This window comes from Frankliniella occidentalis, unplaced genomic scaffold, assembly GCF_000697945.3.
Source record: "Frankliniella occidentalis isolate FOCC.00 unplaced genomic scaffold, Focc_3.1 Scaffold29, whole genome shotgun sequence".
NCBI lineage: Eukaryota > Metazoa > Arthropoda > Insecta > Thysanoptera > Thripidae > Frankliniella > Frankliniella occidentalis.
The window spans coordinates 2,457,892-2,477,476 of record NW_026267159.1 but is presented as its reverse complement, the minus strand read 5'-3'; the positions used below and the strand labels follow the sequence as shown (position 1 = coordinate 2,477,476).

At 48.5% G+C, this 19,585-nt stretch overlaps 4 protein-coding genes across 6 annotated transcripts in view; 3 read left to right on the top strand and 1 right to left on the bottom strand.

The window, feature by feature from the left end:
• The window catches only part of LOC113205326 (acetylcholine receptor subunit alpha-like), a 116,552-nt gene extending 108,312 nt beyond the window's left edge, over positions 1 to 8,240 (top strand). Inside the window, exons 5-11 of one of the 2 annotated variants that reach the window (XM_052265665.1) lie at positions 2,397 to 2,506; positions 3,185 to 3,481; positions 3,658 to 3,826; positions 4,332 to 4,468; positions 4,863 to 5,195; positions 5,627 to 5,924; positions 6,693 to 8,240. In XM_052265665.1, the coding sequence (XP_052121625.1) occupies positions 2,397 to 2,506; positions 3,185 to 3,481; positions 3,658 to 3,826; positions 4,332 to 4,468; positions 4,863 to 5,195; positions 5,627 to 5,924; positions 6,693 to 6,890 (1,542 nt within the window). In that variant the 3' untranslated portion in view covers positions 6,891 to 8,240. Of the gene's footprint in view, positions 1 to 2,396; positions 2,507 to 3,184; positions 3,482 to 3,657; positions 3,827 to 4,331; positions 4,469 to 4,862; positions 5,196 to 5,593; positions 5,925 to 6,692 lie in introns of both variants that reach the window. The other variant, XM_052265664.1, reaches the window with a different exon arrangement.
• Positions 8,241 to 11,168: 2,928 nt separating this feature from the next.
• LOC113205332 (uncharacterized) lies at positions 11,169 to 11,844 on the top strand. Its single transcript, XM_026420914.2, has 2 exons — positions 11,169 to 11,369; positions 11,561 to 11,844. The coding sequence occupies exons 1-2, from the start codon at positions 11,276 to 11,278 to the stop codon at positions 11,722 to 11,724; spliced, it is 258 nt and encodes an 85-aa protein (XP_026276699.1). The 5' UTR covers positions 11,169 to 11,275; the 3' UTR covers positions 11,725 to 11,844.
• Positions 11,845 to 11,962: 118 nt separating this feature from the next.
• On the bottom strand, positions 11,963 to 14,819 carry LOC113205331 (uncharacterized). The gene is made up of 7 exons (XM_052265667.1): positions 14,797 to 14,819; positions 13,898 to 14,024; positions 13,656 to 13,810; positions 13,318 to 13,432; positions 12,912 to 13,234; positions 12,519 to 12,816; positions 11,963 to 12,320 (listed from the first exon to the last, which is right to left on the bottom strand). Exons 2-7 carry the CDS (start codon positions 14,018 to 14,020, stop codon positions 12,114 to 12,116), a joined length of 1,221 nt encoding a protein of 406 aa, XP_052121627.1. The 5' UTR covers positions 14,021 to 14,024; positions 14,797 to 14,819; the 3' UTR covers positions 11,963 to 12,113.
• A 1,400-nt stretch (positions 14,820 to 16,219) lies between these two features.
• On the top strand, positions 16,220 to 19,489 carry LOC113205329 (tumor protein p63-regulated gene 1-like protein). Of its 2 annotated transcripts, XM_026420909.2 has the most exons (6): positions 16,220 to 16,819; positions 17,233 to 17,404; positions 17,479 to 17,655; positions 17,786 to 17,902; positions 18,168 to 18,301; positions 18,402 to 19,489. In XM_026420909.2, exons 1-6 carry the CDS (start codon positions 16,609 to 16,611, stop codon positions 18,629 to 18,631), a joined length of 1,041 nt encoding a protein of 346 aa, XP_026276694.1. In that variant the 5' UTR covers positions 16,220 to 16,608; the 3' UTR covers positions 18,632 to 19,489. The 2 variants fall into 2 exon arrangements, with proteins under 2 accessions (XP_026276694.1, XP_026276695.1); XM_026420910.2 differs by lacking the exon at positions 17,786 to 17,902 and having other exon boundaries at positions 16,231 to 16,819.
• The last annotated feature ends 96 nt before the right edge of the window (positions 19,490 to 19,585 follow it).

Sequence of the window (19,585 nt, the reverse complement as noted above, 5' to 3'; positions counted from 1 at the left end):
CTGTCCCTTCCTCCTCTCCCTCCTTTCCTCCCTCCCTCTTTCTCCCCCCTCTCTCCCCCTTCCCCTCTGCCTCTCTCCCTCTCTCTCTCTCACACACACACACACCACTCTTCTCCCGGTTTTCTCTGTCTGTTGTCTGTCAGTCTGTCAGACTTGCCCCCCCCCCCACTCCCTCCAATTCCTACTGCCCCCGGCCCGATGCCTGATTAATCCACTAATGGCGGCTGGGATACTACACTGATAAAAAAGAGATAAAAAGAACCGCTGCAACGCTAGTGCATCATGAGCACAGTCTGTCACAAAAAAACGGTTCTGGCTGCTTCGTAATTGCGAACGATTTCCTTTATATAATGCGAAGATACTACGTCGTAGGCTCGGTCGTAGGCATACAAAGTAGACAAACCAAAGCCTTCACAAGAAATTATCAGTGCAGTGCAAAGTTCCAAACGTAGCAGCCGAGACCATGACTGAAAGATCGTTCCGCCCCGCACTCCAAAACTAATAATGAGAGAGGAAACTTTATCCGACTTTATCTGAAACGAAATGGCCGACCGCAGCACAAAGAACGCAAAAAGACAAAACGAAATGTGAAAAGGGTTTTTTTAAAGAGAGAATAAACAAAAAAGACCCTGTTATTCAGTCAGTTGGCGCGATGAAAAATAAGCGATCACGGTGCTGACCGCGGGCCGGCGGCGGCGCGGCAGAGCGAAAAAATGACGAACACTGTTTCGGGTTAGGGAGGGTGACAGGGTGGGGAGGTTGTCGGCAAAAGAACATTATAGAACGGCCATTTAACGGTGTCAGCAACAAAAACAGCCGCCCCCCCCTCCCCCCGCTTTTCTAAAAAGAAAAGCAAAGGCAATAACGAGAATGACACATATACACACCCTGGTGCACAACACTGAGATACGCACTATAGAGAAGTGCGGACGGGGTGCAGCAGGAGTACATACCGCACCGCGCTGCACCCGCAGCGAAAACTTTCCCCCGCCCCGCGCCCCCACCCCATCCGGTCTAATTTGCTGCACGCTCGCCGCGCGGCAGCGGCAGCATTGCCGCGGGAAATATGAATATTAATTAGTTGTCAAATCCGGCATCGGGACGCGCGGCTGCCGCTATGCGGCGAGCCGCAACTCGATGTGCCGCTTCCCTCGAAACGACGCGCAAAAGGAGAAACGAAATCTAAAATAATACGCGGGAAAACAGGGATTGTAAACGATAACCAGTTCGGCGGTGTCGAAGGCAGCGGCTCTGCTCTGCTCTCCCTGTCGGCTGAAAAAAACAAGAAAGAGAATGACTCGGGAAAGCCGCGCGCGCGAACCAATTCGGCTTCGGTCTCCTCAATCAGTCAGTCTGTTTTCGCGTCGCACCGCGGTCGCGTTCAAAGCGCGCATTACTATTATTGATCCAGCGGAACAGCTTCCAATCCCAAACCTTTTGCTTTACGGCTTGTTTTTAGAATTATTATTCCTTTGTGTCCCCACCACCCCCACGGGGCAAAGAAAACACAGTGCTGCTGCAGCAGGGTGGTGGAACGCGCCGGAAAGCGTCGCGCTGGCTGTGAGGCGAGGGTCAGACGTGCTGCAGCGTGTGTGGTCTCTCTCTTTCTCTCTCCCTCTCTCTCGCTCCCTACACACACATCCTCTTCCCCACTCACTCACACGCGCGCACTCATAGAGGCGCAGGGCGTCGCTTTGAGGAGAGCTCGACGTAATGACGCTAGTATTTCGCCCTCTCTGCGGTAAAACACGGCCAGGCAGGAAGAGGGAGCGAGAAAAAGTTAGAGAGAGAACCAACAGCAAAACCCGCGCTGCTCTCAAAGGTGAAAGGGAGAGGAAGCGCGCGGGATGGAGAGTAGCGGAGAGAGTAAGAGAGACGACCATACGCGACGAAGCCCCATTTCTGTAAACCTGAAAATACACACGGTTAGGGATAAAGCATGCTATTTTTGTGGGCAGCATGTGGACAATCCATATCCATGTAAACTCTTTTTAGATCATGGAACATAATTCTCCTGCAATTCCAGTAAAAAATTTGTGTGACGCCCGTTGGGGGATGGAGAGAAAACGGAGCAAAAGAAGGTGAGGAAGGGGAGAGTAGAGCGACCTGCTACTGAAACAGACTTGGACCCGACCCACACAGCGGGCCCAACACTACGGGCCTCGCGACAGACAAAACGACGTACAAACTGTGATATACACTTCACTTCGCCCCCGAAGCCCGCACCGACCTTCCCGCCCCAACCCACCCACCCCTCTCGCCCGGGACCCTCCACCAGTGTCTTGCAGTTGTAAAATTTACAGTGCCATCATTTTCGCACAACTAAAAGGGTCTGTGGCGTGGCGTGACAACCAGCAGAGTGTGAGTGTATGTGTGTGTGTGTGTGCGTGTTGCAGTCGTGGGACGACTACAAGCTCAAGTGGGACCCCAGGGAGTACGGTGGCGTGGAGATGCTGCACGTCCCCTCTGACCACATCTGGCGGCCGGACATCGTCCTCTACAACAAGTGAGTCACATTAGTGGACCTCCCCTGCACCGACCTGTGCTGTGTGCCCTCTGCTCCGAGGGTGAAAAAGAGCCCTGGTGTTTGCCGGCTATTTGTCCTGCCGAATACTACGTTATTGCAATGGCATTGGGAACTGGACTGAATTTTTACTGGAATAATTTGTTTGTCATTTATTCAGTAATTATTGATGGCGAGATGCTAATGTCGGACAATTCCATGTCACACGTGTGACAGTATTTTCATTTTTATTGCTTCTGCTTCTGGAACAACAATATTTCTTTTCGATTGGCTGAAAAAATTAGCTGCTTGGGGACAAATCAAATTTTGTGAATGGCCTCATCCGGCCGTGAGCAGTTTAGCCCCCCCCCCCCCCCCGGTTGTCTGTGTAGTGAAATATGGAGCTATAACACATACGTTTAGGGCCGCGGGGCCCTCGGACGGTCACGGCATATGTTGCGTCGCACATCTAAAAAAAAGTGTGTTCTTAAGTCAAGAACTGTACTTTATACATTTTTGAGAACATATTCTTACTTTAAATCCTATTTTTGATCCTTTGAACAAGAGATCGGTCTCAAAAATTTAATTACAGTTCTTGAATTGAGAACACATTTTTTGGGGGTGCAGCCATCCGTGCGTGCGTGCAGAATCTATATTTCTTTCTTTCTATGTGTCTGTCAGTGCGGACGGTAACTTCGAGGTGACGCTGGCCACCAAGGCGACGCTGAACTACACGGGTCGCGTTGAGTGGAAGCCGCCCGCCATCTACAAGTCGTCGTGCGAGATCGACGTGGAGTACTTCCCCTTCGACGAGCAGACGTGCGTGATGAAGTTCGGCTCCTGGACCTACGACGGCTTCCAGGTCGACCTCCGCCACATCGACGAGGTTCGCGGGTCGAGCGTCGTCGACATCGGCGTCGACCTGAGCGAGTTCTACACGTCCGTCGAGTGGGACATCCTGGAGGTGCCGGCCGTGAGGTAAGTTCCACGGCGGTGCTAGTCGGCACTTGGGGAGCGCCTGGCGGAGTAGGGTAGGCCAACCCGCAGCACAGGCGAGCGTGCACAGAGCCGGGTTGCCTACGTGCCAGGCGCTCTCGCTGGCTCCACCTCCTCTTCCGAAAGTGTTCGCTCGGTAACAACTCTGTGTTCTGCAGGAACGAAAAGTTTTACACGTGCTGCGACGAGCCTTACCTCGACATCACCTTCAACATCACCATGCGGCGCAAGACGCTGTTCTACACCGTCAACCTCATCATCCCCTGCATGGGCATCTCTTTCCTCACCGTCCTCGTCTTCTACCTGCCGTCGGACAGCGGCGAAAAGGTAAAGAGGGCCGTTAGAGAGAGATAGAAAAATAATAATCACATTTCATTTATTTATTTTTCTCTATCGGCGAGGCGTCGTCGTCGTTTGGTCATCACGGCCATAGCCTACCCCATCCGGCCCCACTCACTGGTGACGTGCCGGTCCCAAAGTAGATCGCAAGCGAGGCCGTGTCGGGGCCGTGCCGGGGCGGTGCCGGGGCCCTGATGGCCGTGCCGCCCCATTCCAGCGGCACAATGCGCGCGGCCGGGCCCGAGCCGCTGGAGCGCCGCTGGAGCGCCGCTGAAGCGCTCTCCACCAAGGTCAACAAGGCCCTCGGCGAGCCCCGCACCGCCCGCGCCCGGCCTCGCCTCTGTGCCGCGCCAGAATTATTGCCCCACACACGAGTCATATCGCTCCAGATGGATGATGGGGGGTGCGGGCCACTCCCTCTGCTTCGCCAGACCAAAGCCCAATAAATAATCATTATTCGTTGTGTTTTTTTCTGTCTTCCTCTCCCCGCCAGGTGTCACTGTCCATCAGCATCCTGCTGTCGCTCACTGTGTTCTTCCTGCTGCTGGCCGAGATTATCCCTCCCACTTCCCTCGTCGTGCCCCTCCTGGGCAAGTTTGTGCTCTTCACCATGATCCTCGACACGTTCAGGTACACAAATGTAGCATCGTGATTTGCATCGTACCCGCTGTTTGTTCTTTGGGTTTGTTCCAATACTTCGTGACTTTTAGAGGGGTGGGGCAAATATTATGGGGTCCCTAAAGGGTCAGGGCCATTATTGAAGCCAACTAGACCCCATAGTATTTGTACCCCAGGGTACAAATATCATGGGGTCTCAATGGTCTTCAATGAGATTCCTGACCCTTTTGAAATCCCATAGTATTTATACCCCAGGGTACAAATATCACGGGGTCTATATGGACTCCAGCGATGTTCCTGATCCTTTCGGAACCCCATAATATTTGTACCCCCCCTCAAAGTCACGTAGTATTGGAACGACCCCTTTTTCAGCCTTGATCGCCGACGCCCTCCTCTCTGCCTGCAGTATATGCGTGACGGTGGTGGTGCTCAACGTGCACTTCCGGTCGCCGCAGACGCACACGATGGCGCCGTGGGTGCGGCGCGTCTTCATCCACGTGCTGCCCCGGCTGCTCGTCATGCGCCGGCCGCACTACAACCCGGACCGGCGGCGCTGGGAGGGCGGCCTGCCGGCCTCGGCCTCGGCGTCGAGCGCGGGCATGGGCCCCCGCGTCATGGTGCGCACGTGCAACGGCCTCGAGATGCGCGACAGCGCCGAGCGAGAGACCTCGGCCTCGGACCTCGTCGACTCGTACCCGCAGGGCTACTCGCAGGGCTACAGCCACGACGACGAGTTCAGGTGAGACGCCTCTCAAGGCCCTTTTCTTCTTCTCGCTTTTTAAAAACATGTCAATTAAACCGTTAATAAGTCAAAAGAGATCAAAATTTACGTTCATCAGAACTCGAAATTCACGTCTGTCTGACCGACCTCAAATAGGGAGAGGGTGTAGGGTGTGCAAACTACGGCTTTTTAGGGGATGAGTTCAGGGCCCTCCAATCGGGCTCACGCTTAAAATCTGAAGCTATTGGGTGCTGTAATTGATCCACTGAAGAAAATCATATCCATGTGGATACTTTTTTTTTTAACCACCACCCAATCACACTCGGTTTACAAATTTGATTTCAACGTTTAAAAACACGCGAAAACGCCGTACTTTGTGTAAGTTGCCTGACGAGCTGGTTGTGTTTGGCGCTCAGAGAGCTGGGTGTTTCCGGGACGCTGACGGGCAGCACTTGCCGCATCCACGGGACGCCGCCGCCGCCGCTGCTGCTCGGCGACCTGGCCGGGCTTGCCGGCATGGCGGGGCTAGACTCGCCCGGGGTGGGGCCTCCCCTAGACCCGCTGCTGCCCGCCTCACCGCTCAACGCCTCCCCGCCGCCGAGGCCCTCCAGCCGGCCGCCGCCCGAGATGCCGCACTTGCGCGCCTCGAGCTCCAGGCACTGGCACCACTGCCCCGAGCTGCACAAGGCCATGGACGGCGTGTGCTTCATAGCGGACCACACCAAGCGGGAGGAGGACTCGACCAGAGTGAGTACTACACTCAATAGGGTTGGAAATTTCCGAAATTTTCAGAAAATTTTCAAAAAAATTATTGGTTTTCAACTCTAACGCTGAAAAATGTCGCACCTGCAGGTTGAGTGAAAAAATTTACTCACTTGTAGGTGAGCCACTGAAATAATCGAAGGGGCAACAACTCCGGTAATCATGTGTCTATCACCGCAGCAAGAATTGAACCCTTTCCGCTTGGAATATGGACGTCACAGTGGTTCAATTCTTGCTGCGCTGATAGTACACCTGCCTGGGAATCATCAGGATAAACATCAATCGAAATCAATAGAAATCACTTAAACTTAGGGGAAAGCTAGTTGAGGTTCGAAATAGTCGAAATGAGCGTTTTCTACCTCTAGGAAACCTAAGGAATAAATAAAAGCGGACAGGATATCACCGGGAATCAAGAATTTCAGGAATCATGTGTACACATCAATAGGAAGTTATTGCCCCCTCTGAAATAATCACACACCTGTAGGTGAGCGACCAAATATTCACACGACTTGTAGGTGAGCGAATGAAAGTTCGCTCTCTTTGGAGAGGTAGCCATTTACTCGCCCCCGTGTGTATGAATGGTCGTTCATACGCCTGCCTGCAGGTGTGTGTGAACTTTTTCACTCGCCTGTAGGTGTGCGACATCCGTACACTTGGATTTCCAGAGTACCCATCCCTTATTAAAAAAAAACACACAAATCAAAATCTTTTATGTATAATGAATCGGGATCTCCCTCTCTTCCCTTCCTCCAGGTGAAAGAAGACTGGAAGTACGTGGCCATGGTGCTGGACCGGCTGTTCCTCTGGATCTTCACGCTGGCGGTGCTCGTGGGCACGGCCGGCATCATCCTGCAGGCGCCCACGCTCTACGACGACCGCATGCCCATCGACGTGCGCCTGTCCGAGATCGCGCAGACCACGGCCAAGCCGCACATAGCCTCGGGCCTCTGAGGCACTAGGCTAGGACACGCACTGGACTGTCTCGGCCTCGGCCCAACATCAGCGTGCGCTGGACTGGACTTTGCCCTTGTGTACTGCACGCAGTGCTGCAGCACCCTCGTCGCCCGCCGGTGTGCAGGGTGTGGCCCCCTCTCTCTCGCGACACAAACGAAAAGCACAAACTACATGTAAGCCGACGACGTGCGTTGTACTAACTGTACTACTATTTAGTTCGGTCCGTTATTCATAGGCAAACTGCTGCTTTCTTTTCCTAAATACAACGTGGGATTTGTTGATATTTTACCAAAAAAATGATAAACGTTGCACGTCTTTCTCATGGTGTTCATTTGTGATAGCCGCGGATCATTAGGTTGTAAGTAGATGAATTTAAATAAATGATTTACCATCATATTGCTCAGAAGTGATATACATTGTTAAATAAATTGACGATTGTAAATTAAGTTGATGGCGAATCTCGTCGGACGTTATTTCTAAACGGATCCAATATATCCGTCACGAGAAAGGTTATGTATATATACAAGAAGACACAAAATATTGTGAATCTAGAGACCAAAGTCACGGAATGCGAAGAGTAATAATTATTGTTATTATTTGAAATGATTACTATATCTTAACTTCTCCTAAACCAATAAGTTTAAGTTGTTAGTTTGTTGGGCTGTGCGCAGCGGGCCTGGCACTGCTCAATAGCGTGTTCCACTGCCATCATTTAGAGCTGCCATTAAATGAAAGAAAGAGCTGTGGGCTGTACTCGCGAGAAGCACTTCCACGTGATGGGGGATTACGATTACACCTATATCTGACGTGGCAGTGGTTCTAGCAGCGCAGCCAGCCGTTCCCATCCGTACTAAAATTACCTCCTCTCCTGGACAGACACGTCGCTATAACTTTTCTTATTTTTGTTCACATACTGCGTTTTGGTGTACCATTGGAAATCGCGCCTTCACGTTGTCTTTGCCCTCATCCGGGCAGCAGAATATCCCAGAGGGGTGAATCACTTTTATACTGACGTAATTTATTGGTTTGATATTTTGTTTAAAAACTGTCGTTTTGTTGACGTATTTATTTATATGATTTGAATTTCAATGTTTAAAATATCAGAAAAGCTGTACCTACTCGTGTTCCCCTCTCCTTGGTAGAAGTGACTCACCCCTTGGACTATCAAGACAGGAAATTTATAGAATCTCGCTTATTTTATGAAACTAATCGGGAAAAATGGAGACGAGCGATGTCGGGGCCGAACCTTTTCTGAAAGGGGGGGAAATTCATAGACTGTAAAGAGAATTGGTTGTATCTGAACGGATATCTCTGAAGAAAAAAATATAGCTCTATTGAAGGAATTAACCTTCGTATCTCTTATTTATAGTAACCTTTGATTTCTCTAACAAAAAGATCAAGGAACGGATCATGAAAGCAGATGATACTTATTTAAGACCAGTATTTCTTTTGTTCTATTTGCTGACAGAACCATCAAGCTATACAAAACTGGGGAAATGGACTAATACATATTTTCAAAGGTCATGATCTGGCTTTTGTCATGTGCTTTTGTCCATGGCGGCGAAAGTTATTGGAGATGAAGTGGTGAAGGCAGAGGCACGAAGAGGTGAGGAAGAACACCCGCAAGGAAAAAAAGAGCTAAAAAAGTGACAGGCCAAAGTGTCTTAAAAGTGTAAAAAAAGTATACAAAAAGTATGAAAAAAGTTTGCCTACAGTGCCACCAAAGTGTTGCGGTTCCAATCTGCTATATTTTAAGTATACCTAATGTATACTTTCTACAAAAGTATACCTGAAAGTGTCATTTGGATACACTTATTTCCATGCGGGCACTCCTCTCTCTGTCTCCTCAGCACTGAACTGCAAGCGGTCGGCGCTGACAACCCACTTGTCGCCTCGGTCAAACAGTGTCATTGTTCAACATTAAGACTCTGAAAGAAAAGCTAAGGAAGAATTGTATTATTGTAAATCACAAAAAATAAGTTAATTTCCTCTAGGCGTGAAGTGCAGCTTGCAGGACTAGCGCAGGCTTGCGAACGTGACAGGGAAAAACTCCTCTTACCTACGTCAGTCTGTCAAGACAAAGAACTTATAAAGCTGATAAGATTACGGCATTAGCAGCAGCAATCGCGACAATCAATTATAGAACTCAAGCACTCAAGCAGTTCAGGAGGGCAAATGTGTGGAGAGGAGGGGGTATGCGCGGATTAAGGTCCAGTTGGGGGGGGAGGGGGTACTGTGGGTTGCCCTCGTTCACGTGGAGTGGGAGCGGCAAGATGCTAACAGAAGATGATAGGGAGTAAAGATCTCTGATTGGTCGAAAGCTTCGCGCCTTTAGTACGTTCACAGGTAGTGGGGGTAAAAGCTCGACCAATCAGGAACCTTTATGATCTACCCGCGCTATTCTTAGGGATCATCTGGAAGGCGCGTCCGTCATTAGCTGTTACGAACCAGTCAATTTTAGCTTCGCTGCGACCGAAAAACCTTGGGCCACATGGGGCCTCACGGTTAGTCAAGTCAAGCTCTCATAGCGCCTGATGGCTAGGCAACATCTTGCCAGCAGCGCATGCCTGTACTGTTGGATTGCCTACCCTGAGTCTTGCAGGCGCTGAGTTCCCCTAATTTGACGAATGAATATGAGAATAACTGATTTCCCTCCAGACACTCTTATAGTACCTGGAAAGAATCGACTCTAGCCGGGGCAGATAATCAAGGAATGACTGCACACAGGGTGTTCATTGTTCATTGTTGGACTGTTACCCAGATGCGGCCGAAAATGCAACAAGTGGTGTTGAACTATGTCGCTCCAACCCCTGTCTGGTAGAAACGGGTCCCGGCCGACCCCTCACCTAAGCAACCCCAAAAAAAGTTGTCGCCATCTTTTGAAATGTTGTTCCCCGCACTTCAAAACGCACAAATCAGTGCATGTTGCGTGAACAAAAAAAAAAAAAAAAATTGCCGTCAGCGACTGGGTAGAATGGTTCGTTCCCTGGAGCGACAGCCCGTATCTCGCCTCTCTGGCTCAGTCGCGGTAGAGCGCCCGCCCAGAGCGTCGGGGGTCGACGGTTCGACTCCAGACTCGGCAAGATTTTTCGCCCTCCCGTTTGGCTCTGGTGTAAGGCCTCAGAGCCGACCTGAAGTTCAAGTAGAGTTGGAACACGGCTTACCTCCGTTGGCTGGGTAGCTCTGGTGGCAGGGTCGCTGTTACTGTCGAATGGACTCGGCGCTCGGGGTCATGGGTTCGAATCCCGCGTACCCCTGATCGTAAGGCCTCTGAATCTGGGTTTCAGTCTTGCTCACCTTGCGACACCCGTAAGTCCAACAACCAAAAAAGTACGGGGGCTGGTTCTGACGAATTGCGCGTCATAGCGGCCGCTGTGGATAAAGCTCCGGTTCCCTTGGTCACCGCAGACGCCCACAGACTAAGCCTGGCGGGCCCCCTTCGGGGGGCTTAACTTTTCCTTTTAAACGGACACGTTTCTACCAGACAGGGGTAGGAGCGACATAGTTTAACACCACCTTGCATTTTCGGCCGCATCTGGGTAATAGTCCTACAATGAACACCCTGAGTAGTCGGCTCTCAGCGCGCGCCCGCCACACACACACAAAAAATCGTGACTTCTTAAAAACTGCACGCATCGCTTTCAGACTAAATGCGAATTGAAAGCATAGATGGGCGCTAATATTGCCGTTTGGCGCCGGTGTGCGCTCAGGAACAAGCCCATCTTCGCCTCCAACTAGACGATGCAGTCCTTTTCGGTGTGAAGGATTATTCTGAATCGGGTGGGTCTGCGACTGTCCAAAAAATTGCTAGTTACTCTTAAAAGATGCCGTTAGTGGTTGGCCTTTAAACCTTTCAGACCTTTAGTTTTAAATCGATGCGGTGAGTGGTTTTTCTGTACTGACCATTTTTAAACTAAAGGTCCATAATAAACAAAGATAGCACCCAAAAAGGTGCATACTCAAAGGCCACATTTCCTAAACCGTGGGTTCGTTTCGCATTTAAACAAGAATAATTGTTAACGTGTTTTTTTTTTTTTTTTAAATTACAAAACACTAGTCTTTTGTAGACTTTTTTTTTATCAGGGGCGCCCTTTTGGAGTTTCGCCTTTCCTCGAACTCTGGTCACGTTCCGCGTACTCACTCCCGTCTTGATGAATGCCGACATTGCTGACGCAAAGGCGTCTCTCTCACGCCCCTTATCAGATCGATCAGTTCCATAATCAGTGCCTCCCAGTCCTCGATGTGACACCTGCCGCTGGCCTATATTATCAACTTCGTGCCACCGCCGGGCAACAGTCGTCCGCAGCTCTCGACCCGCTCCCAGAGAAACCTCGACGGTTTGGATCCCAAAAGCTGACACATCTCCACACCCGCAAGCAAAAATGTCGACCAAAGTCATGTTGATCGTCGCACTGCTCGCCATCGCGCTGGTGTTCGCCCAGGCCATGCCGCCCCAGAGCCTCCTCCAGCCCACAGGTGAGCCAACGTTGAGAGGTAGAAGCCGACGCTTCGAACTCCGGTATCGAAAGAGGGGGGGGGGCATCGTCCATCTTCTTGTGTGATCCGATTGTGTCGTTCGGCCAAAACACAACGTTTGGACCCGAAGGCAAATCTCTCGCTGGCGCGGTAGCTTAAACTTGCTAAACTCTTCATCTTCCAATTTTCAGAGTCGTCGACGGCAACCTCGTCGACACCCGTGAACGGCGACGGCGGCAACGGCGGCACCGGCGGCTGGTGCTGGAGCGGCTCGTCGTGCAAAGAGGGCTGCCAACGGGCGGGCTTCCCCTCGGGCTACTGCTTCGTCTTCCGCTGCTACTGCAGCAACGAGTAGGGGCGGCGCACCAGCCTCGACTCGACTCCTCGACCAGCGGCCGAGAAGAATCTCACCCCAGTAATCTCAAAACTTGTGCGACGGACGGAAATGCTTGAAATACACGTGTGAAGTGTCAAACGGGCCTCCCTCATTATACCATTGCCTTGTGAACGGGTTGGGCGTGCCTGCATGAGGCGCGCCTGTGTGCACATGACAAACACGATCGATTTGGGTTTACAGTGTAAAGAATCTCAAGTTTATACATTTTTAATAACGAAAATTTATTTAAGCATGATAGTTTAACAAAACAAATTACTTCACACAATTTCTGTTTATAAAAATCAAATAAATAATACAAAAAAACAAGTGTTGCGAGAATTTCAAATAGTAGGTGTCCGGTGGGTCTTTCAATTTAGTTTTGTACTCGCCAATGTAGAGAGGGAGGAGTCGCTTAGGTAGTCGCTTAGGTCGCTTAGAAATTTCTTTCTTTTCTCCTGAGGGTGCGTGGGAACCGACTCCAGAAAGGCAATGCCGTCCCAACATTTCGCTCGCGATACGGCTGCATAAATGAGCGGAAAGCCGCCAAAGCCGGAGGCGGGCAGTTGCACTAAAACCTGCAGAAATAATAGCAGCAAATGGCTAGTCAACTCCACAGCACAGGCATAATGTTAACTGCCAGACGTGACAGTAAAATGTTTTTCATTTTCAGTAAGTAATGAGAGAAGTAGTAAGTAATTAATATCTAGTGGAACTGCACTTGGTGTTACTTGTGCAAACAGAGAGGAGTGCGTCCTCGCCTTGCCTTGCCCTACCTTGTCGAAGCGGAGACCCTGCGCTGTGGGGACGGTGTAGGCTAAAGGATTGATCAGCGGCAGGCCGCCGTCGCCGCTTAAGGACTCGGGCCCCGACGGCACCCCTTGGAACTGAACTTCGACTCCATTGGCCGCCACACTAGTGACCTCGCCCTGCGACCCCGCCTCCAACCCCCGCCGTTGGGTGGTCGTCAAGACCACGGGCGCCCCGGGCCACAGGGTCACCCTCTCGAAGGGGCTGCCAGTCGCTCTGGCGAAAGTTTGCGCTTGCGCACCCGAGCCTGAAGAGCTGATCATCCTGCAACAAAGCGAACAACGGCGTCAGCAGAGAGCAAACAAACGCACCGCTCGCCATCGCGCCATTTCCGGTCGCATCAGCCAAAGGCACTTTACCTGAAGCTTTCGTTGTGGTCATCACGATCGTCACGGCTTACGAGCACTTTTGGCCCGCGTAGGAACTCCTCTTGCTCCGCAGGTGTCAGATTCTCCAGCCTGCGCCCCTCGTACAGGCTGCTGTCCGCCTCGGTCACGATGCCGCGTTTGAGCCGCTCAACCGCTTCGCCGAACGACTCGTCTTTGAAGTACGTCTTATGGAGCTTGATCACGGATGGGACTGATACTGAATGAGGTGGAGCTATGTCCAAGACCGGTCCCCAGGACACATCGTCGCCGAACATCACCAACATCCGTCCACCGAACGGTTCAGCGCAACCCTCCTGCAACAGTACCAATCTTATGAGAAACTACCATCACGCGGAAGTAACTTTACTGCATAGACGTGCGGGACCTCGCTGAATACCTGTCGGAAGCGGCTCAGTGCCATGGTCATGACGTGGTCGTTCACCTGGTGAACGTTGTCGATTAGGATGACTTTCACATCCCCCAGGCCCAAGCTGTCAAGGCTCTCCTCGACACTGTGCATAATATCTTAGTTAACTATCAACATATTTTCATTAGCTATTAACAAAGTATTTTGTAAATTTTCAACAGCGAACAAGGTGACCCGTCTACATCTACGACGTGATACCATTGGTAAAACAAAGATGGTATATCCGTCCTTTAAGAGGCAGTAGATGAGCCACCCTGAAGTTCGGCTGTCAATACACGTGTACTTTTGTATTTGTTTGTAGCCCTTACAAGTTGTTCTCAGGGCCCGCTGGCGGGTCGGATACGGGGAGGTTGAGGGCACGGTGGAACGTGCGCCCGCCGACAGCATCCGCTGCCGTGTTGGTGAGCGCGAGCACCAGCACGCTCTGCGGCCCCAAAGACTGCCGCGTGCGTGAAGCTATTTCCTGTGAACAGACACACACACCGTCACGACCGCCCAGGAGCAGCGCTCACCCAGCTGCTGCAGCCGGCCGCAGCTGCTTTGCTCTCACCAGCAGGAGGGTGCTCTTGCCCGACGCCGCAGGACCCTCGACTCGGATAAGTTTCGGTTGTCTCGTAAGTAGCATCTGATCAACCTGGTTGAGGACCTTCTCTTGCTCTGGATTCCACTCCATGGTCCTGCCAAAACAAGGAAAAAACGGGGACGTAAAAGCACACTGCTGTATTCTCTAAAAAATGAACAATGTACATAGTATGCTTTGGAAAATTAATACCCATTTTCTTCATTAAAATACATTTCAAACGGGCTACTATGTGATAGGGTTCAAAATTGACCAGCTAGATTTGTACGAAACGAAACGAAGGATTAACTTATCACAAACATTTGCACAAAAAACATTCAAACTCATTTATTGTGTATATAAGGTCGCAGAGCGCCTGATAGTTAGGCAACGTCTTGCATGCATTGCATGTGCGGACTGCTGGGCGGTCTACCCTGAGTCTCGCAGGCGCTCAGCTTCCGCCAGTTCCGGCAAGCGCACACCCCCCTTATTGTTGTTTGGGTACTACCCAAACCCCCCTGCTGTAGCTCAAGCTCTCTGTATCCAGTTGGTTGGTCGAGAGAAAAATAAAAATAAAATGGGGTTTGGGCTTAATTTGAAAGATAGTAGCTACAAATGTAGTAGGTCTGTGCAAAAGCTGGACCTTCTCAGACTGCTAAACGGTCTTGCAGGGCCTATTATTTGCAAAGTGCCGTAAAAAGCGTGCGAACCGGACTGCCATCTTTCCAGGCTCTCTGCGCTCGACTGGTCTCGTTTCCGGCGCTTGGGATTGGGAATTCCCTATTCCCCTTAGGTACCAAAATATCGCAGATTTGTGAAAGAATATGGCAAAGTATCAAAGACCGTTAGGAAAAACAAAACGCGTATAATTGTTAAACCTGCGACTGTACCCGAATTCTCGTCCGGTACGGCCGGAACCGTTCGTTCGGTTGGCTCTGCGGCCGTGGCGAGCCGCTCCAGCCGCTCAGGGCAGCCACAAATTCACGACAAGGACAGCACAGGTTGCAGGGCTATCCTCTCCCCCGCGGATTACCGCCGTCGCATGGGATGGGTGCGTATCCTCGGGACCCGCGGCATGTCCTGTCATCTCGCGGGGCGGTCGCGGTCGCGGCCCCCGCGGCGTCGCGGGTGCTGGTAGCAGCCGAGTGGCGGCCAGCGCGGCTCGCAACGGCCGCAGAGCAGACTTGCCAGGCCGTTTCGACAAAAATTCGGACAGACAGCAGGCACCGGATATGCAGGTTGCACGATGTAGAACGCGCCCTCTCCCTCCCCCGCCTCCTCCCCCCTCAGAGCGTGCTGCACCCTAGCGGCCGGAGCTGGAAGCAGCGCCGCCGCTTAGGCCTCAATTGCCTCAATGAGGCATAATTTGCAATGTACCGGGTGTAACTGAGAATGCGCAGCAGCGTTGCGGGATTGCATACCCACCAGGACTGCAGGGGCCATGGCCTCCCTTACAGGCCCTCACGGGCCCCCTTACGGGCGACTTAGGTAGGCAAACCCGCAGCACTGCTGCGCATTTACAGTTACACGTGTACAAATGTACCGGGTACCCGGTACAATTGGGGATTGTATTCTCTAACAAGCAATGAGAGCACCACGGGGCTAGAAAGTTAGCGAAAATAGGGTTGGAAAAACAACGTTTTTATTCGGTTAATCGACAGTCAGTGAATAATTTTCATCGAATTATCGGTTAACTTGTTCGATTTTCTATTGGTAGAAGCACAATTTCGGTGAAGACTAATCGATTAACCGTGGATTTGTTTTTTTCGGACAATCGAATAACCGTTAGTTTGTTCTTCCAACCCTAAGCGAAAAGTCACGGAGTCTTGGGTCTTGGCTACAGCAACATATTGACCCGAGAGGCAGCCTACAGGTTGGTGAATTTCCGACGTTCTGACACCAAATTTTCATATCGGATCACAGGATAAACCGCTGGCAACTAATTTCACTTGGAAAACCTACCGTTGATGAAAACTCTTGATGAAATAACCGCAAAATACCAACACGGGAGCGACACGATCGACTGAAGCAACACGGTCCTCCAGCTTGCGCCTGCAGCACCTGCAGCCTAGAGCTGAGTCAGCTGAGCCTCGCTGATCTGCTGACCTGGCGAATTTACACTGGTTGTTGCCAACCTTCACCTCTACGGACGAGGGCGCGTGAGCAAAATAGTAAAAAATGCGTATTATCAGGAAGAGTGGTGGTACCACTCACGTGAGACCGGCGAATCGTCATATCACAAACAGGTTCCCGCCCGAACTGGATAGACGTGCCTTTGTCTATTCAGCTTGTTCCCTCCCTTCCACCTCTTCCCTCCGGTTTTGCCAACTGCTAGTAACCGAATTTAGGTAACCTAACCTTCCCTGTGTCTCGCTCTGAATATTTTCGAGATTGTCTGGTCTTATAAATTATAAATTAGCGTTCTGGAAAATTTAACAGACCAAAACTGACGGAAAATAATCTTGCAGTAATCATTGTAATAATAACTTCAACGTGGTCGCGACTAGCAGCAGACCAAGAGCAGACGATATTGACGACGACGTCAACGTCCTCAACGTACACAAACACAAACCAACAAACCGAGGCACCAACAGCAGTAATTGTTGCATCTGCTCGCGAAACTTAATCTTGCGGCATTGCCCTATTCCTTATAGGTGTGTCTTTATGAAATCTGTCAAGTCTGGCGTTGTACCGTATCAGTAATGGATAGGGAGGACCGTTCATTGGAAGATTTTGATGGATCCACCCCAAGTTTTAGGGGAGCAACCTTACGTATACATCAAGAAGATAACCCCACCGCCGATAGTCTTGCGACTCTGCCAGACTCTCAGCCAAACAATGCGGGTATTTGGCCTAAATTCCTTTCAGTTGGAAGAGAGACGAATAATTTGTCACCCTCCGAAGTTGAGTCAGGTGAGCTTCAAATCATTATCTGAAAAAGCAAGGTTTTCTTATTGTTTTAACACAAAGGACAGAAATTTGTGAAGATGACATCAATTATGATGTCACTTGTCAAAATTCAGTCATCTTGAGTGGTAAAAAATGACATCAGGAGAATGTTAAATGATGTTTTCATAACGTCATTTCTGATTAGTCAAGATGACTAAAATTTTGACCAGTCATGTCAATTGGTGTTATTGTAACAAGTTTCTGTCCTTTGAGAAGTCACTAGAATTATCAATGCCTTCCACTTGACCAGTGTTTTTTTTTCTTTCTGTAGAGCTGTGGTTTTCTGATCCAAGAGCAAAAATATGATGATAGCACAATTCATGAACAGTACACATTCAAAAAGATTATTTCTAACCAATTTTCTTTGTGTATGTTAGTGTCAGGAACATCCAGAATGGACGTAGCTGCAATGCCTTGTCCGGAAGATCATCTTCGTAATTTGTTTGCTTCTCGTGAAGGATTGGTTGATCAAGCTGTTAATGATAGCACTGAAGCATTTGTAAACTTTGAATTAGATGGAGACATTTTGGGACGATATATTTTGACTGAGTATGCTTCAAAACATCATTGATCATAGCTATATCTATTATTCAATGTAATACTTATATAAATCTACTTTGCAGGATTAACATATGGGATGCTGAAAAAGAAAGATTAGTGCTTCTAACAACCAATTCACTTCTGGTTATAAAATTTGACTTCATAGCCTTGAAACCTTTAGAGGTTCGAAGAACACCCCTCCTACAAATTGATACAATTGTTGTTGGAGAACTTGTGTATCCCCCAGCATCACTTGTGCCGTAAGTACACTGAAAACATTCTAATTCACATTATTGTGCGTGATGTCCAGTGACGTCTGCTTTGCTCATCATGTGATGTTATTCCTTGCATGGAATGCCTTGCCTTTTGTTTGTTGAAAATTATATGTAGGCGTATGAATGGTCTGGCATCAGGTGTTTCAACCGTTGTGAAAGGTTGTCTCCTTCATTGGACCCGTCCCTCAGAGTTATGCCACACTGCCTTGGATGTATCCCAGTTTGAACCCAGGTACTCACTGCATGATAGTTATTTCACTAATAGAATGTCTCATCTTTTGTGCCTGTTCATATTAACTTTGATTTATGAGCTGCTGCGCTTTTTATTTTGTATATGTATTTAACAATATAGAAAGCGAGAATTGCAATTGGGCTTGTTCTGTGTATCTTGTGATAGAGTGCACTACATTTTGAAGATAATCAAGTTACCTCACCATATATTTTTTTAATCCATTGTATGAAAATCCAGGGCTATTAATCATTTTATATATTGCCAGAGCTCGTGATATGCAAGGTCTGCGTATCATGTGGAACAACGGAGAACCAATTGCCTTTTCTAAAAAATGGAACCCGTTTAACAATGATATTCCCTTTCTTACTTTTGCCTCACATCCTTTACTGTCACATCAAGGTAGGCATAAAATTAACTGTGCACAATCTCTTGAGTCAATTAATAAGAATAATCATATCATGAAGATCTTGTAATTTGTTTTTGTTTTTTGGTCCATTAGATGCATCTTCTAAAGAAGGAGATAATCAAAATCCTAACATGTTTGTTAGTTATGATGTTGAAAAATTATCTCAACAACTTTTAACAGCTATGGAAAATTTGCAAAAGTCAACCAAGTGTTTGGTCCAGCATAAGCCAATTCTTCTTCACAATTACTTATCAATTGGATCTCTGATCCACAATAGAAATTCCCTGGGATTTTTCAAAGTACGGGGTAGATTCAGTTTCTGAAATATCTGTGTGCTGGAAGCTAAATTTACATTCATCAGTACATAGTACAATGGTTTTTTTTATTCTTCCATAAAGAATTGTCTATATTTTATTCTGTGTCTGTCATGTTTACTAACGGTAGTGCTCCTTGTCAAGCACACCTGGTAGTTTTCATTCTACCTGTGATGTGTAAAGTCTACTCAGAAAACAGGTGACATTTCCAATCAGCATTATTATGAAAAGGACATTTTTACATACATATCAATACTGGGCATTTAGTATTTCTCTTTTGTCCAAATATCTTCTATAAATATTTTTAGTGCTTCGACATTAATAATTAACAACTGTTCTGACAATCTTTTTCTTCAATTTCATGTCTGAAGTTCAAACTCATCTCTTGTATGTTTGAAATTTTGATCTCTTGATCAACTTTGGTTTGCTGAGTACATATGAATTGTTGACTAGTTACCAGTAATTTTAATTCTTAACCAACTTTTAAGTAGGTAAACAGTACCTAATTTTGCCAAAAAGTTGTGTCAAGATATGTTTTTGCCTATGTGCCAATGAAACTATTTCCTGTACTTTTTACTTATTCCTCTTCTTAAAAAAAAAAACTACCAAAAAATTATATGATATATAATATATCAAATACCAATGTTTTGTGTGATTTGGGGAATGAACTTGAAGTGGGGTGGGTTGGTTGTTTGGTTTTTGTTGCATTTTTACATCTGCACTTGTTTACCAACATGATCTATCAGGTTTGTGATTACCTAGTTACTGCAATGGGGTTGTGCACTAGTATTTGTTTCTGTGATAAAAGATAAATGTTTTTGTTTTGTTCTGTTTTATATTCAGTGTAATTAAAACATTTGTGGTTCATTTTGTTCCAATTTTTCACCCTAAAATTCTTGGATTGTAGCAGCGATTTTTTTTTTTCTCTTTAATGATTGGAGTCACAACAAAGAAGTGGGTTCT

Coding starts and splice junctions, on each gene's coding strand:
- LOC113205329 (XM_026420909.2), top strand. CDS start 16,609: ATGGATAGGGAGGACCGTTCATTGGAAGATTTTGATGGATCCACCCCA. Junction 17,405..17,478: donor GGACGATATATTTTGACTGA/GTATGCTTCAAA, acceptor TCTACTTTGCAG/GATTAACATATGGGATGCTG. Junction 17,656..17,785: donor CCCCCAGCATCACTTGTGCC/GTAAGTACACTG, acceptor AATTATATGTAG/GCGTATGAATGGTCTGGCAT.
- LOC113205331 (XM_052265667.1), bottom strand. CDS start 14,020: ATGGAGTGGAATCCAGAGCAAGAGAAGGTCCTCAACCAGGTTGATCAG. Junction 13,433..13,655: donor GCGGGCCCTGAGAACAACTT/GTAAGGGCTACA, acceptor TATTATGCACAG/TGTCGAGGAGAGCCTTGACA. Junction 12,817..12,911: donor GACCACAACGAAAGCTTCAG/GTAAAGTGCCTT, acceptor GCTTTGTTGCAG/GATGATCAGCTCTTCAGGCT.
- LOC113205332 (XM_026420914.2), top strand. CDS start 11,276: ATGTCGACCAAAGTCATGTTGATCGTCGCACTGCTCGCCATCGCGCTG. Junction 11,370..11,560: donor GAGCCTCCTCCAGCCCACAG/GTGAGCCAACGT, acceptor TCCAATTTTCAG/AGTCGTCGACGGCAACCTCG.